The sequence below is a fragment of the Choloepus didactylus genome, chromosome X (assembly GCF_015220235.1).
Source record: "Choloepus didactylus isolate mChoDid1 chromosome X, mChoDid1.pri, whole genome shotgun sequence".
Classification (NCBI taxonomy): Eukaryota; Metazoa; Chordata; class Mammalia; order Pilosa; family Megalonychidae; genus Choloepus; species Choloepus didactylus.
In genome coordinates, this window is record NC_051334.1 from 86,904,587 (window position 1) to 86,920,593 (window position 16,007).

The window sequence follows — 16,007 nt, forward strand, 5'->3', positions numbered from 1 at the left end:
ATAAAAGGGAAGGGTTCTAGAGTAGAATGTGCATATTTAGAAGACACTTTCTGATTAACTGTTGTTAGATGTGTGCAGTTTATTCAAGACTGTTCTGTATATAGTGGATGAACTAAGTCATTATTTGAAACATCTAGTCTGTCTAGATGTTTAGAAGTGCCCAATGTATGTTAAAAGTAGTAGTAGTAAAATATTACTTTGTAAATACTGTTTTGCTCAAATTCATAGGAAATAGTGTCTTTTGGAAAATGGGATTGTTAAACCATCTCTCAGCAGCATACAACTGTCTATATACTCGTTCAGTGGTTTGGAGGAAGTGTGAGGGAAGCAATAGCAAAATGTAATTTGTTAGTGTGTTCAGACAAAACTTTTTCTGTATGTCCTGTGCATTTCATTTGGCTGTGTATATAATGGACAAATGAGTCCTAATTTTGCAGCATCTAGTCTGTAGACGTTAAAGAGGTTGCCAGTAGTTATTAAAATTAGTATGTTTTGTATACTTTATGTTGAAATTTATTGGAAAGCTTGTCTTCTGTAAATGACTTTTGGGTATGAATTTGTTCAACCACCTCAAACCATTACACTTGCCTGTACTTGTCTACTGAACTGGTGGTGGAGAAAAGGAAGTCAGGAGGGTATGGTTCGAGGACAAGATGGTCACATTTAGGCGACACCTCAGATTATAACCATTGTTATGTGTGTACGGTTTTATTGAACAATACTATATATGCAGTGAACAAGTAAATTTTTATTTGAAATAGCTAGTCTTTTTAAATGTTTAGAAGTACTTGATGTGTTTAAAAACAGAGGTAGTAGGATAGCACTGTAAATAGCTCTTAAAAATTGATGAGAAATACTGTCTTTGGGAATGGAATTGTTAAACCACCTCTGAACATTGTACTTGTTCATTGGTTTGAGTGAGGTGGGAGGGAAGAAATTGAAAAAGGTGTTTTGCTAGTGTGTACTAGAACATTTCTTATCATCCATTGCCATGTATGTTATGTGTATTCATTTAACTTTGCTGTACTGTATATATTGTGTATATACTGGACAAATGAGTCCTAATTTTATAATATCTAGTCTCTAGATATTAAAGAGGTTGCCAATGTATGACAAAAGTAGAGTTAGTAAACTAACACATTTTGTACACTTTGTGTTAAAATTCCTAGAAAGGCTGTCTTCTGAAAATGACTTTTGGAAATGAAATTAGAAAACCCCATCTAAGTGACACAGGTGCTTGTAGCTCATCCACTGGGTTTGCGGTGGAGAAAAGGAATCAGGAGAAATGACGGGCTCTAGCCCCAAAATGTTTCTATTTAGAAGACACTTTCAGATTTAACAATTGTTACGTGTGTGTAGTTTATTGAACACTACTGTGTATATAGTGGACAAATTTAAGTCCGTATTTGAAACATCTAGTCTTTCTAGATGTTTAGAAGTGCACAAAGTATGTTAAAAGTAGAGGTAGTAAAATAACACATTTTGTAGATATTGTTTTGTTGAAAGTCATATGAAATATTTTTTGGAGATGGAATGATCAAACCACCTTCAGAGCAGTACATATTCTGTTTGTGCTGTTTCAGGGAGGAGGGAGAAGGAAGTGCCAAGGGCTCTTTGCCAGTAAGTCTGTAGTTGGGCAAGATAAACCATTATCCTATATATTCTGTGTATTTTGTTTTACTTCACTGTGTATATAGTGTATATAGTGGACAAACGAGTACTCATTTTTTATCTAGTCTTTCTAGACCAGTGTATGACAGTAGAGTTAGTAAACTAACACATTTTGTACATTTTGTGTTAAAATTTATAGGGAAGACTTGTTTTGAAAATGACAGAATTTTACTTGTGAAAGCAAAATCATTTAAAAAAAAATGAAAAAACAAAAACCCTCTAAGCATTGCACATGCAACCACTGGGTTGATAGAGATGAGAACAGGAAGGATTCTAGGCCAGAGTATTCCTATTTAGAAGACATTTTCAGATTATATCCTTTGTTACATGTGTATGGTTTATTCAAAGCTACTGTGTGTATCGTGGACAAGTTTAAGTCCTTATTTGAAACATCTAGTTTTTCTAGATGCTTACAAGGATACAATATATGTTAAAAGTACAGAGTGTAAAATAACATTTTAAATATTTTTTCTGTTAATACAGAAGAATGGCTGTATTTGGGGAATGGCACTGTTGAACTGGATATCTTGGAGCAGTGTGCTGAGGGGGTGGGGGTGGGGTAGGGAACGAAGTGCAGAGGGAAGGGTTCTTTGCCTGCGAGTTAGACAAGTTCAGATTGTTTGACCATTGTTCTGTATAGGCATTTTAGTTATTGCTGTGTATTAAAGGACAAGTCCTAATGTCCAAAGTATACTAAAAATAGAAGTAGAAAGATAATCCCTATAGAAATGTCCTTGTGTTAGTTTAAAGGAAGGCCTGTCTTCTGGGAGTGACTTTGCTAATCCACCTCTTGGAGCCAGATGCATTTCTGTACTTAGTCATTGAAATAGTGGAAGAGGAAGAAGAGGCAGGGCTCTTTGCTAGTATCTCTAGATCTAGAAGACAGTTTTAGATTATAACTATAGTTCTATGTGAATTTTTTTTTGTAAAATACCTGTGTTTATTGCGGATAAGATTCATTATTTCACAATATCTAAGCTTTTTAGATTTCTTGAGGTGACAATGTATGATAAAAAGTAGAGTAGTGAATTAACGAATTTATAAATATCTTTTTGTTGATAGAAAAGAAGCATCTTTGACATGGAATTGTTAAACGACCTCTGAGCAGTTGGTATCAGAACTTATTAGGTTGGCTGCAGAGGGGCGGAAGAACGTGCAGGGGGGGGGGATGTATGTAACTGTGTTCATATTTCCATTTTGATGTAACCATTGTACTTGGGCATCTCTTGGCTATACCATAGGACATTGCTAAAAATAATTCAGTGGAAACATACCTTATTTCAATATAGATCTGAACATGAATTCTCTTAGATGAATTATACTTGTTGTATTCTTTATGTCTAATTTTGAATTGAGCATTAAGGGAATGCAGTATTTGTTAACTCTGCCATATCTATAGAGGCCTGTTGCATTTTTGTCTTTTATAAAATTGTTGTCCCAAAGAAAGGCAGGAATACATTTTCCCCCCTTGATTGAGTTGGTGTCATGTATTCTTGGTTATATCCCAGTACTCACAGCTTTGGGACTTTGAATTGGTAAATATTCATGAAAAAGCATGAAACACATAAAAATGTATGCTCAGTTGTATGTATACACATAAAGCACCTAGAAGGATATGTCAGCCCGTAAACTGCTTGTGATTCTGGATGACTTTTGTGTTTGCTTCTTGTGCTTTTCAGTTTTCTATATTGCACAATTAAAAGTTTGAAAAAAAAATAAATGTTCTTTTTAAAACTTTAAAAAAAAAAAAAAGATATAATCCACATACCATGCAATTTACCCATTTAAAGTATACAATTCAGTGGTTTTTAGTATATTCACAGAGTTGTGCAATTATCAATGCAGTCAATTTAAGAATATTTTTATCATCCTCCAAAGAAACCCTGTACTTGTTACCAGTCACTTCCCATTCTCCCTCCAGACCTCTAGCCCCCAGCAACCACTGATCCACTTTCTGTCTCTATGGATTTTCTTATTCTTGGCATTTCATATAAATTGAATCATACACTATATGGTCTTTCATGACTGCCTTCTTTCACTTAGCATAATGTTTTCAAGACTTATTGATGTTGTAGTGTGTATTGGTACTTCATTCCTTTTTTTAAAATCATATTTTTATTGTAGAGTATAATTCATGAAAGAAGTCTTATATTTGTATTTAATAACCACAGTTGATAATCTCCAACTCAGTTCATTGTGTTATACAGTCCCATATTTTATCTTCCAACATTCCTTCTAGTAACATGCATGACCCAAAACTTCTCCTTTCAACCACATTCACAAACATCATTCAATGCTGTTAATTACACTCACTATAATACGCTACCATCACCATTACCCATTTCCAAATATTTCTAATCAACCTAAATAGAAATTCTGTACAGATTAAGAATCAGCTCCCCGTTCTCTATCCCCATTCTATCACCTGACAACCTATATTCTAGATTCTAACTCTATCAGTTTGTTTATTATAATTAGTTCATATCAGTGAGATCATAAAGTATTTGTCCTTTTGCTTCTGGCTTATTTCACTCAGTATAATGTCCTCAAGGTTCATCCATGTTATCACATGCTTCAGGACTTCATTCATTCTTACAACTGAATGATATTCTATTGTAGGTTTATACCACATTTTGCTTATCCATTCATTGGTTGATGGACACTTGGGTTGTTTCCATCTTTTGGCAATTGTAAATAATGCTACTATGAACATCGGTGTGCAAATGTCTGTTTGAGTTCCTGCTTTCAGTTCTTCTGGGTATGCACTTAGTAGTGGAATTGCCAGATCATATGGCACTTCTATACTTAGCTTCCTGAGGAAGCACCAAACTGTCTTTCACAGTGGCTGCACCATTTTACATTCCCACTAGCAGTGTATGAGTGTTCTTCCGTATCCACACCCTCTCCAATACTTGTAACTTTCTGTTTATTAATAGAGGACATTCTAGTAGGGATGAAATGATTTCTCATTGTGTTTTTTTAAAGCAGTTTTATTGAGATAAATTCACATACCATAAAATCCATCTAAAGTGTACAATGTCTTTTAGTATATTCACAGAGTCGTGCATTCATCACCACAATCAATTCTAGAACATTTTCACCCACAAGATGGTTCACTCTGTTATTCAGTCCCATCTTTCATCCTCTGGCATTCCTTCTAGTGACATACACAACCCTAAACTTTCCCTGTCAACCACAATTGCACCCACATATCATAGCTGTTAATTACACTCATTATAATGAACTACCATCACCTCTATCCATTTCCAAATATTTACAGTCAATCTTATTACATATTCTGCACATATTAAGCATCAGTTCCCCATTCTCTGACCTCATTTTCTCTTCTGGTGACCTATGTTCTAGATATTAACATCATCAGTTTGCTAGTTATATTTAGTTCATATTAGTGAGGTCATACACTATTTGTCCTTTTGTGTCTGACTTATTTCACTCAACTAATGTCTTCAAGGTTCATCCATGTTATCACATGGGTCATAACTTCATTTCTCCTTACAGCTGAATGATACTTCATTGTATGTATATACCACATTTTGTTTATCCATTCATCTGTTGATGGCCACCTGGGTTGTTTCCATCTTTTGGGAAATTGTGAATAATGCTGCTATTGCCATTGGTGTGCAAATGTCTGGTCATGTCCCTGATTTCAGTTCTTCTGAGTGTATACCTGGTAGTGGGATTGCCATATCACATGGAAGTTCTATACTTAGCTTCCTGAGGAACTGCTAAACTGTTTTTCCATAGTGGCTGTACTGTTCTACATTCCCACCAACAGTGAATAAGTGTTATATTTCTCCATATCCTCTCCAGAATTTGTTGTTTCCTGTTTGTTTAATGGCAGCCATTCTTAGTGGTGTGAGATGGAATCCCATTGTGGTTTTGAATTGCATTTCCCTAATACCTAGTGAAGATGAACATTTTTTCATGTGTTTTTTTTTTAGCCATTTGTATTTCTTCTTTAGAAAAATGCCTTTTTCATATCTTTAGCCCATTTTTATATTTGGGCTGTTTGTACTGTTGTTGTTGAGTTGTAGGATTTCTTGATATATGCAGGATATCAGTCTCTTATCAGATATAGGATTTCTAACCATATATAATGGTCATTCTAGTCATGTGAAAGGATATCTCATTGCAGTTTTGATTTGCATTTCCCTAATATCTGGTGATGTTGAACATCTTTCCATGTATTTTAGGGCCATTTGTATATTCTCTTTGGTAAATTGTCAGTTCAAGTCTTTTGCTCATTTTAAAAATTGGGTTGTTTGTCTTTTTATCATTGAGTTGTTGGATCTCTTTCTATATCCTGGATATTAAACTCTTATAGGATATGTAGTTTGCAATTATTTTCTCCCATTGAATAGGCTGTCTTTTCCCTCTTGAAGACCTTTGAAGCATACAAAAGATCCTCAATTTTGAGGAGTTCCCATTCATCCATTTTTTCCTTTGTTGCTTGTGCTTTGGGTGTAAGTTCTCAGACACTACTTCCTACCACAAGATCTTGAAGATGCTTCCCTACATTTTTTTCTAGGAATTTTGTTTCAGGCTTTTATATTTACATCTTTGATTCACTTTGAGGTAATTTTCATAAAAGGGGTGAGATAGGGGTCCTCTTTCATTCTTGTTTAAGAGACTGCTCTGTCCCAATTGGGTGGACTTGGCAGCCTTGTAAAAAATCAATTGACCATAGATGTGAGAGTCCATTTCTGAACTCTCAATTCTATTCTATTGATTAATATGTCTATCTTTATGCCAGTACTGTGATGATTTGACCACTGTAGCCTTGCAATATGCTTTAAGGACAGGAAGTGAGAGTCCTTCAACTTTATTTTTATTTTTCAAGGTTTTTGGCTATTCAGGGCCACTTACCCTTCCACAAAAATTTGACAATTAGCTTTTCAAATTATGCAAAGCAGGCTTTTGGAATTTTTATTGGGATTGCATTGAATCTGTAAATTAATTTGGGTAGAACTGACATCTTAAAACATTTATTTTTTCAATCCATGAACACAAATGTCTTTCCATTTATCTAGGTCTTTGATTTCTTGTAGCAATGCTTTGCAGTTTTCTGAATACAGGTCCTTTATATCCCTGGTTAAGCTTATCCCTAGATATTTAGTCTTTTAGTTGCTATTATAAATGGAACTTTTCCCTAATTTCTTCCTCAGATTGCTCATTACTAGTGTATAGAAACCTTACTGATTTTTGCATGTTAATCTTGTATGCCACCACTTTGCTGAACTTGTTTATTACGTCTAGTGCTTTGTTGTAGATTTTTCAGGACTTTCTAGGTATAGGGTCATATCATCTGCAAATAGTGAAAGCATTACTTCTTCCTTTCCAATATGGATGCCTTTTATTTCTTTTTCTTGCCTAATTTCTTCAGCTAGAATTTCTAGCACAATGTTGAATAACAGTGGTGAGAGTTGGCATCCCTGTCTTGTTCCTGATCTCAAAGGGAAATCTTTCAGTCATTCACCATTGAATATGATGCTAGCTGTGGGTTTTATTTTTTTGGCTTCTAGATATTAATTTTAATTACTTTGAAACAACATAATTTAGTACCAAATGCTTAACAGGCACCCACTGTAATTGTTGTAATTGTGAAATTAGCATTATTTGTATCTGATCAGCTATACAAAACTCTTCAATTTTTCTCTTGAAAACGGGTAGTAGAAATCCCAATGAATAAAGAAGAGATTACTAACTTAAGGTCATGTTTATTAGTTTGGCACCATAATTCCAGCCTTAGAATCTCCCAAGCAGCTGGAAGAAGGATGGGAAAAGGTGAGGATGTTGGAAAAGTAAGGGTAATTCTTAACTTGTGGCCTCATTTTTGCTCTAAGGCAACATATAGTTTAGCAAAGAAGAAAATTGCTGAGGCTGGAGATGAAAACAAAACCTTTTGGTTCATATGGTAAAGAAGTCCCTCAAGAATAGGAGAATCAGTGTATCCAGAAGGCAGTTGGAGTCGGCCTCAGGAACTAGGGGATTTCTTCTGGGCATCCAAGTCCTTTTTTATATCTTCACATTTTTTGTCCAGGTTTGGTATATCATAGTTCTGAGCCAGATACATTCCATCCATATCACCAAAAGTAAATCCAAGCAGGAACTGGAACATGATGTTGGTGGGGAGGGTCAGGAGGGCATGATCAGCGGGCTGCAGCTCAGGGCTGGTCCAAGACTACCTCCCCTGGCCCCTAGATGTGGGTTTTTCATATATGCCTTTTATCATGTTGAGGAAGTTACCTTCTATTCCAATATTTTGAAATATTTTTTATCAAGAAAGGATATGGATTTTTTCAAATGTTTTTTTGGCATCAATCAATGATCATGTGGTTTTCTCCTTCAATTTTTTTAATGTAGTGTATTTCATTAATTGATTTTCTTGTGTTGAACCACCCTTGTATACCTGGGATAAAACTCACTTGATTGATCATGATGTATAATTCTTTTATTGGGCAATTTGATTTGATTTGCAAGTATTTTGTTGAGGATTTTTTCATCTCTATTCATTAGAGAGATTGATCTGTAATTGTCCTTTCTTGTAGTTTCTTTATCTGGTTTTGGTATTGGGGTGACATTGGCTTCATAGAATGAGTTAGGTAGCATTCCCTTCTCTTCTATTTTTTGGAAGAGTTTGAGCAGGATTGATAATAATTCTTCTTGGAATGATGGGTAGAATTCATCTGTGAAGCCATTTTCTGAAGAGAAATTAGGACTTGGTGTTTGTGATAAATTTTTCTTTTCTCTTGTTGCTTTCATGATTCTCTATCTTTGACATTTGACATTATGGTTAATATGTGTCTCAGAGTAGGTCTATTATGATTTAATCTGTTTGAATTTCATTGCATTTCTTGGACATGTATATTTATGTATTTCATAAGAGGATGTTTTTGTCTCTTAATTCTTCAGATATTCTTTCTGCCCATTTTCCCTTCTCTTCTCCTTTTGAGACACTCATAACATGTTTGTGTGCTTCATATCATCATTCAAATCCCTGAGACCCTGCTCATGTTTTTCCATTCTTTTCTATATCTGTTCTTCTGTCTGTAAGATTTTGATTGTCCTGTCTTCTAGTTTGCTGATTCTTTCTTCTGCCTGTCCAAATCTGCTGTTGTTTGCCCCTAGTGTATTTTTAATCTCTTCTATTGTGCCTTTCAGCCTCATATTTTCTGTTATGTTTCTTTTTATTTTTTCAAATTCTTCTTTATGTTCACACAGTGTGCATCATATCCTTCATCTCTTTAGCCATATTTTCCTTCATCTCCTTGAATTGATTTAGATTTATTTGAATGTCATTGAGTAGATGTTTCACATTCTGTGTATCCTCTGAAGTTTTAATTTGTTCCTTTGATTGGGCCATATCTTCCTGTTTCTTAGTGTGGCTTGTGATTTTTTGCTGATGTCTAAGCATTTGATTATCTTGATGAGTTTACTCTGAAGGTCAGTTTCTCACTCTTGGTTAGTGTTTTATTGTTTATTGACTTTGGGTTATGGCTCTTCTTTGATACTTGGTTCAACTATTCTAGACCTTTATCATTGCATGTGTTTAACTAATCAGAGTCTTCCAGGTTTTCTTCCTCTGATTCTTGCCCTGGATATGTGGTACCAGGGAAGGAGAAGGGGGGAGAGAAATAAATAATAATCTGCCTTCATTCAGTGTATACAGGTTACCTGATTTTAATATATGCTAATAATGCTATAATTACCCTGCTGTTCTGGCCTGTGATCAAGTTCTATAAATATATAGGATAGCAGAGCTTGGCCTAGCAAAACCACCCCCAAAATTACAAAGTATATGTATGTATACGTGTGCATTTGTGTGTAATCTCAATCTACCAGCCTCTCTTTGTTATAACACACTCCCTTACAGGCCCCAGCTCTTCTGGCCCTCAGCTACCCCTACTGTGTTTTGAGGCAACTCCAAGAGAGGAGGAAAGAGATGCCTGAATGGGAAAATGTTCTAGGTTATATTTAATTCTTAGTATTAACATCATTATGAAGAAGTTATTAATATTTTTTAGGAAAATCAAAGATTTCCCAAAATTATTGAATTAGTTATTATCACCTGAATGCCCCCACCTCCTACAGGTCCACATTTGGGGTTACTTGTAGGGGAATAGGAAGAGAAAGCTCCCATATCTTAGACCTATTGAGGTGTTTAAGAAAGTGCTCTCTATGGGAAAGCAGGTGGAACCCCCTTCCCCCAAATCTGCCTTAGTCCCCCAGCACATTCCCCTCTCTCGTGGGAAACCAGGGGGAAGATGCACAGGGTGCTGTGCAGATTTTTGGGTGATGTTGGCAGAAATGGATAGGAAGCTTGGAGGAACATAAAAGACACAATCCACAGCTGCCTGCTTTTTTTTTTTTTTTTTTTTAATCATCATTTTATTGAGATATATTCACATACCACGCAGTCATACAAAACAAATTGTACTTTCGATTGTTTACAGTACCATTACATAGTTGTACATTCATCACCTAAATCAATCCCTGACACCTTCATTAGCACACACACAAAAATAACAAGAATAATAATTAGAGTGAAAAAGAGCAATTGAAGTAAAAAAGAACACTGGGTACCTTTGTCTGTTTGTTTCCTTCCCCTACTTTTCTACACATCCATCCATAAACTAGACAAAGTGGTGTTTGGTCCTTATGGCTTTCCCAATCCCATTGTCACCCCTCATAAGCTACATTTTTATACAACTGTCTTCGAGATTCATGGGTTCTGGGTTGTAGTTTGATAGTTTCAGGTATCCACCACCAGCTACCCCAATTCTTTAGAACCTAAAAAGGGTTGTCTAAAGTGTGCATAAGAGTGCCCACCAGAGTGACCTCTCGGCTCCTTTTGGAATCTCTCTGCCACTGAAGCTTATTTCATTTCCTTTCACATCCCCCTTTTGGTCAAGAAGATGTTCTCCGTCCCACGGTGCCAGGTCTACATTCCTCCCTGGGAGTCATATTCCACGTTGCCAGGGAGATTCACTTCCCTGGGTGTCTGATCCCACGTAGGGGGGACGGCAGTGATTTCACCTTTCAAGTTGGCTTAGCCAGAGAGAGAGGGCCACATCTGAGCAACAAAGAGGCATTCAGGAGGAGACTCTTAGGCACAAATACAGGGAGGCCTAGCCTCTCCTTTGCAGCAACCGTCTTCCCAAGGGTAAAACCTATGGTAGAGGGCTCAACCCATCAAACCACCAGTCCCCTATGTCTGTGGTCATGTTAGCAACCATGGAGGTGGGGTAGGCGAATACCCCTGCATTCTCCACAGGCTCCTCAAGGGGGCACCACATCTTTTTTTTTTTTTTTTTTTTTTTTTTTTTTTTTTTTTTTTTTAACTTTCCCTTCTTTTTTCAAAACACCTGTATGAAAAAAAAAAGTTAAAAAGAAAACAAACATACAATAAAAGAGCATTTCAAAGAGACCATAGCAAGGGAGTAAGAAAAAGACAACTAACCTAAGATAACTGCTTAACTTCCAACATGTTCCTACTTTACCCCAAGAAAGTTACATAATATAGCAACATTTCAGTGAACTTGTTCCTACTACAACCATCAGAAATTAACAGACCATAGTCATTTCTGGGCATCCCCAGAACGTTAAATAGCTTATCTGTTCTTCCTGGATTATTGTTCCCCCTTCCTTAATTGCTCTCTACTGCTAGTTCCCCTACATTCTACATTATAAACCATTTGTTTTACATTTTTCAAAGTTCACATTAGTGGTAGCATATAATATTTCTCTTTTTGTGCCTGGCTTATTTCGCTCAGCATTATGTCTTCAAGGTTCATCCATGTTGTCATATGTTTCACCAGATCGTTCCTTCTTACTGCCGCGTAGTATTCCATCGTGTGTATATACCACATTTTATTTATCCACTCATCTGTTGAAGGACATTTGGGTTGTTTCCATCTCTTGGCAATTGTGAATAATGCTGCTATGAACATTGGCGTGCAGATATCTGTTCGTGTCACTGCTTTCCGATCTTCCGGGTATATACCGAGGAGTGCAATCGCTGGATCGAATGGTAGCTCTATATCTAGTTTTCTAAGGAACTGCCAGACTGACTTCCAGAGTGGCTGAACCATTATACAGTCCCACCAACAATGAATAAGAGTTCCAATTTCTCCACATCCCCTCCAGCATTTGTAGTTTCCTGTTTGTTTAATGGCAGCCATTCTAACCGGTGTTAGATGGTATCTCATTGTGGTCTTAATTTGCATCTCTCTAATAGCTAGTGAAGCTGAACATTTTTTCATGTGTTTCTTGGTCATTTGTATTTCCTCTTCAGAGAACTGTCTTTTCATATCTTTTGCCCATTTTATAATTGGGCTGTCTGTACTATTGTCATTGAGTTGTAGGATTTCTTTGTATATGCAAGATATCAGTCTTTTGTCAGATACATGGTTTCCAAAAATTTTTTCCCATTGAGTTGGCTGCCTCTTTACCTTTTTGAGAAATTCCTTTGAGGTGCAGAAACTTCTAAGCTTGAGGAGTTCCCATTTATCTATTTTCTCTTTTGTTGCTTGTGCTTTGGGTGTAAAGTCTAGGAAGTGGCCTCCTAATACAAGGTCTTGAAGATGTTTTCCTACATTATCTTCTAGGAGTTTTATGGTACTTTCTTTTATATTGAGATCTTTGGTCCATTTTGAGTTAATTTTTGTGTAGGGGGTGAGGTAGGGGTCCTCTTTCATTCTTTTGGATATGGATATCCAACTCTCCCAGCCCCATTTGTTGAAAAGACCATTATGGCTCAGTTCGGTGACTTTGGGGGCCTTATCAAAGATCAGTCGGCCATAGATCTGAGGGTCTATCTCTGAATTCTCAATTCGATTCCATTGATCTATATGTCTATCTTTGTGCCAGTACCATGCTGTCTTGGCAACTGTGGCTTTATAATAAGCTTCAAAGTCAGGGAGTGTAAGTCCTCCCACTTCGTTTTTCTTTTTTAGAGTGTCTTTAGCAATTCGAGGCATCTTCCCTTTCCAAATAAATTTGATAACTAGCTTTTCCAAGTCTGCAAAGTAGGTTGTTGGAATTTTGATTGGGATTGCATTGAATCTGTAGATGAGTTTGGGTAGAATTGACATCTTAATGACATTTAGCCTTCCTATCCATGAACATGGAATATTTTTCCATCTTTTAAGGTCCCCTTCTATTTCTTTTAGTAGAGTTATGTAGTTTTCTTTGTATAGGTCTTTTACATCTTTGGTTAAGTTGATTCCTAGGTACTTGATTTTTTTAGTTGCTATTGAAAATGGTATCTTTTTCTTGAGTGTCTCTTCAGTTTGTTCATTTCTAGCATATAGAAACATTACTGACTTATGTGCATTAATCTTGTATCCCGCTACTTTGCTAAATTTGTTTATTAGCTCTAGTAGGTGTATCGTTGATTTCTCAGGGTTTTCTAGATATAAGATCATATCATCTGCAAACAATGACAGTTTTACTTCTTCTTTTCCAATTTGGATGCCTTTTATTTCTTTGTCTTGCCGGATTGCCCTGGCTAGCACTTCCAGCACAATGTTGAATAACAGTGGTGACAGCGGGCATCCTTGTCTTGTTCCTGATCTTAGAGGGAAGGCTTTCAGTCTCTCACCATTGAGTACTATGCTGGCTGTGGGTTTTTCATATATGCTCTTTATCATGTTGAGGAAGTTTCCTTCAATTCCTACCTTTTGAAGTGTTTTCATCAAAAAGGGATGTTGGATTTTGTCAAATGTTTTTTCAGCATCTATTGAGATGATCAATTGATTTTTCCCTTTCGAGTTTTTAATGTGTTGTAATACATTGATTGTTTTTCTGATGTTGAACCATCCTTGCATGCCTGGAATGAACCCCACTTGGTCATGGTGTATGATTTTTTTAATGTGTCTTTGGATTCGATTTGCAAGTATTTTGTTGAGGATTTTTGCATCTATATTCATTAGGGAGATTGGCCGGTAGTTTTCCTTTTTTGTAGCATCTTTGCCTGGTTTTGGTATTAGATTGATGTTAGCTTCATAAAATGAGTTAGGTAGTGTTCCATTTTTTTCAATGTTTTGAAAGAGTTTGAGTAAGATTGGTGTCAGTTCTTTCTGGAAAGTTTGGTAGAATTCCCCTGTGAAGCCATCTGGCCCTGGGCATTTATTTGTGGGAAGATTTTTGATGACTGATTGGATCTCTTTGCTTGTGATGGGTTGGTTGAGGTCTTCTATTTCTTCTCTGGTCAGTCTAGGTTGTTCATATGTTTCCAGGAAATTGTCCATTTCTTCTACATTATCCAGTTTGTTGCCATACAGTTGTTCATAATATCCTCTTATAATTTTTTTAATTTCTTCAGGATCTGCAGTTATGTCACCTTTTTCATTCATTATTTTGTTTATATGGGTCTTCTCTCTTTTTGATTTTGTCAGTCTAGCTAGGGGCTTGTCAATCTTGTTGATCTTCTCAAAGAACCAACTTTTGGTGATATTTATCCTTTCTATTGTTTTTTTGTTCTCTATGTCATTTATTTCTGCTTAATCCTTGTTATTTCTTTTCTTCTACTTGGTTTAGGATTGGTTTGCTGTTCATTTTCTAGCTTCTTCAGTTGATCCATTAGTTCTTTGATTTTGGCTCTTTCTTCCTTTTTAATATATGCGTTTAGTGCTATAAATTTCCCCCTTAGCACTGCTTTTGCTGCATCCCATAGGTTTTGGTATGTTGTGTTCTCATTTTCATTCGTCTCTATATATTTAGCAATTTCTCTTGCTATTTCTTCTTTAACCCACTGATTGTTTAGGAGTGTGTTGTTTAACCTCCAGGTATTTGTGAATTTTCTAAGTCTCTGATGGTTATTGACTTCTAATTGTATTCCATTGTGGTCAGAGAATGTGCTTTGAATAATTTCAATCTTTTTAAATTTATTGAGGCTTGTTTTATGTCCCAGCATATGATCTATTCTGGAGAAAGTTCCGTGAGCACTAGAAAAGTATGTGTATCCTGGTGATTTGGGATGTAATGTCCTGTAGATGTCTGTTAAATCTAATTCATTTATCAGATTGTTTAGGTTTTCAATTTCCTTATTGGTCTTCTGTCTGGTTGATCTATCTATAGGAGAGAGTGATGTGTTGAAGTCTCCCACAATTATTGTGGAAACATCAATTGCTTCCTTTAGTTTTGCCAATGTTTCTCTCATGTATTTTGTGGCACCTTGATTGGGTGCATAGACATTTACGATTGTTATTTCTTCTTGCTGAATTGCCCCTTTTATTAGTATGTAGTGGCCTTCTTTGTCTCTCAAAACATCCCTGCATTTGAAGTCTATTTTATCTGAGATTAATATTGCTACACCTGCTTTCTTTTGGCTGTAGCTTGCATGAAATATTTTTTTCCATCCTTTCACTTTCAATTTCTTTGTGTCCCTGTGTCTAAGATGAGTCTCTTGTATGCAACATATTGATGGTTCATTTTTTTTGATCCATTCTGCGAATCTATATCTTTTAATTGGGGAGTTTAATCCATTTACATTCAACGTTAAAACCGTGAAGGCATTTCTTGAATCGGCCATCTTATCCTTTGGATTATGTTTGCCATATTTTTCCCTCTCTCTATTAATATCCTTTATTGTACCCATACCGAATCTCTTTAGTACTGAACCTTTCTCCAAGTCTCTCTGTCCTGTCTTTGTTTCTCTGTCTGTAGGGCTTCCTTTAGTATCTCCAGTAGGGCAGGTCTCTTGTTAGCAAATTCTCTCAGCATTTCTTTGTCTGTGAAAAATTTAAGCTCTCCCTCAAATTTGAAGGAGAGCTTTGCTGGATAAAGTATTCTTGGCTGGAAATTCCTCTCTCTCAGAATTTTAAATATATCGTGCCATTGCCTTCTCGCCTCCATGGTGGCTGCTGAGTAGTCAGTACTTAGTCTTATGCTGTTTCCTTTGTATGTGGTGAATTGCTTTTCTCTTGCTGCTTTCAGAACTTGCTCCTTCTCTTCTATGTTTGACAGTGTGATCAGTATGTGTCTCGGAGTGGGTTTTTTTGGATTTATTCTATTTGGAGTTCGCTGAGCATTTATGATTTGTGTATTTATGTTGTTTAGAAGATTTGGGAAGTTTTCCCCAACAATTTCTTTGAATACTCTTCCTAGACCTTTACCCTTTTCTTCCCCTTCTGGGACACCAATGAGTCTTATATTCGGACGTTTCATATTATCTATCATATCCCTGAGGTCCATTTCGAGTTTTTCAATTTTTTTCCCCATTCTTTCTTTTATGCTTTCATTTTCCATTCTGTCATCTTCCAGGTCACTGATTCGTTGTTCAACTTCCTCTAGTCTTGTACTATGAGTGTCCA

The 16,007-nt window shown here is 36.2% G+C and overlaps 2 protein-coding genes across 2 annotated transcripts in view; both read right to left on the bottom strand.

Annotated features, from left to right (window-relative positions):
* The window catches only part of CYSLTR1 (cysteinyl leukotriene receptor 1), a 52,490-nt gene that overhangs the window by 17,770 nt on the left and 18,713 nt on the right, over positions 1-16,007 (bottom strand). The gene's annotated exons all lie outside the window — the stretch shown is intronic.
* LOC119523108 (short transmembrane mitochondrial protein 1-like) lies at positions 7,283-7,810 on the bottom strand. Its single transcript, XM_037821882.1, has one exon. The coding sequence runs from the start codon at positions 7,808-7,810 to the stop codon at positions 7,667-7,669; it is 144 nt and encodes a 47-aa protein (XP_037677810.1). The 3' UTR covers positions 7,283-7,666.

Bases quoted from the DNA above. Each gene is read 5' to 3' on its own strand.
- LOC119523108 (XM_037821882.1), bottom strand. From the start codon at position 7,810: ATGTTCCAGTTCCTGCTTGGATTTACTTTTGGTGATATGGATGGAATG.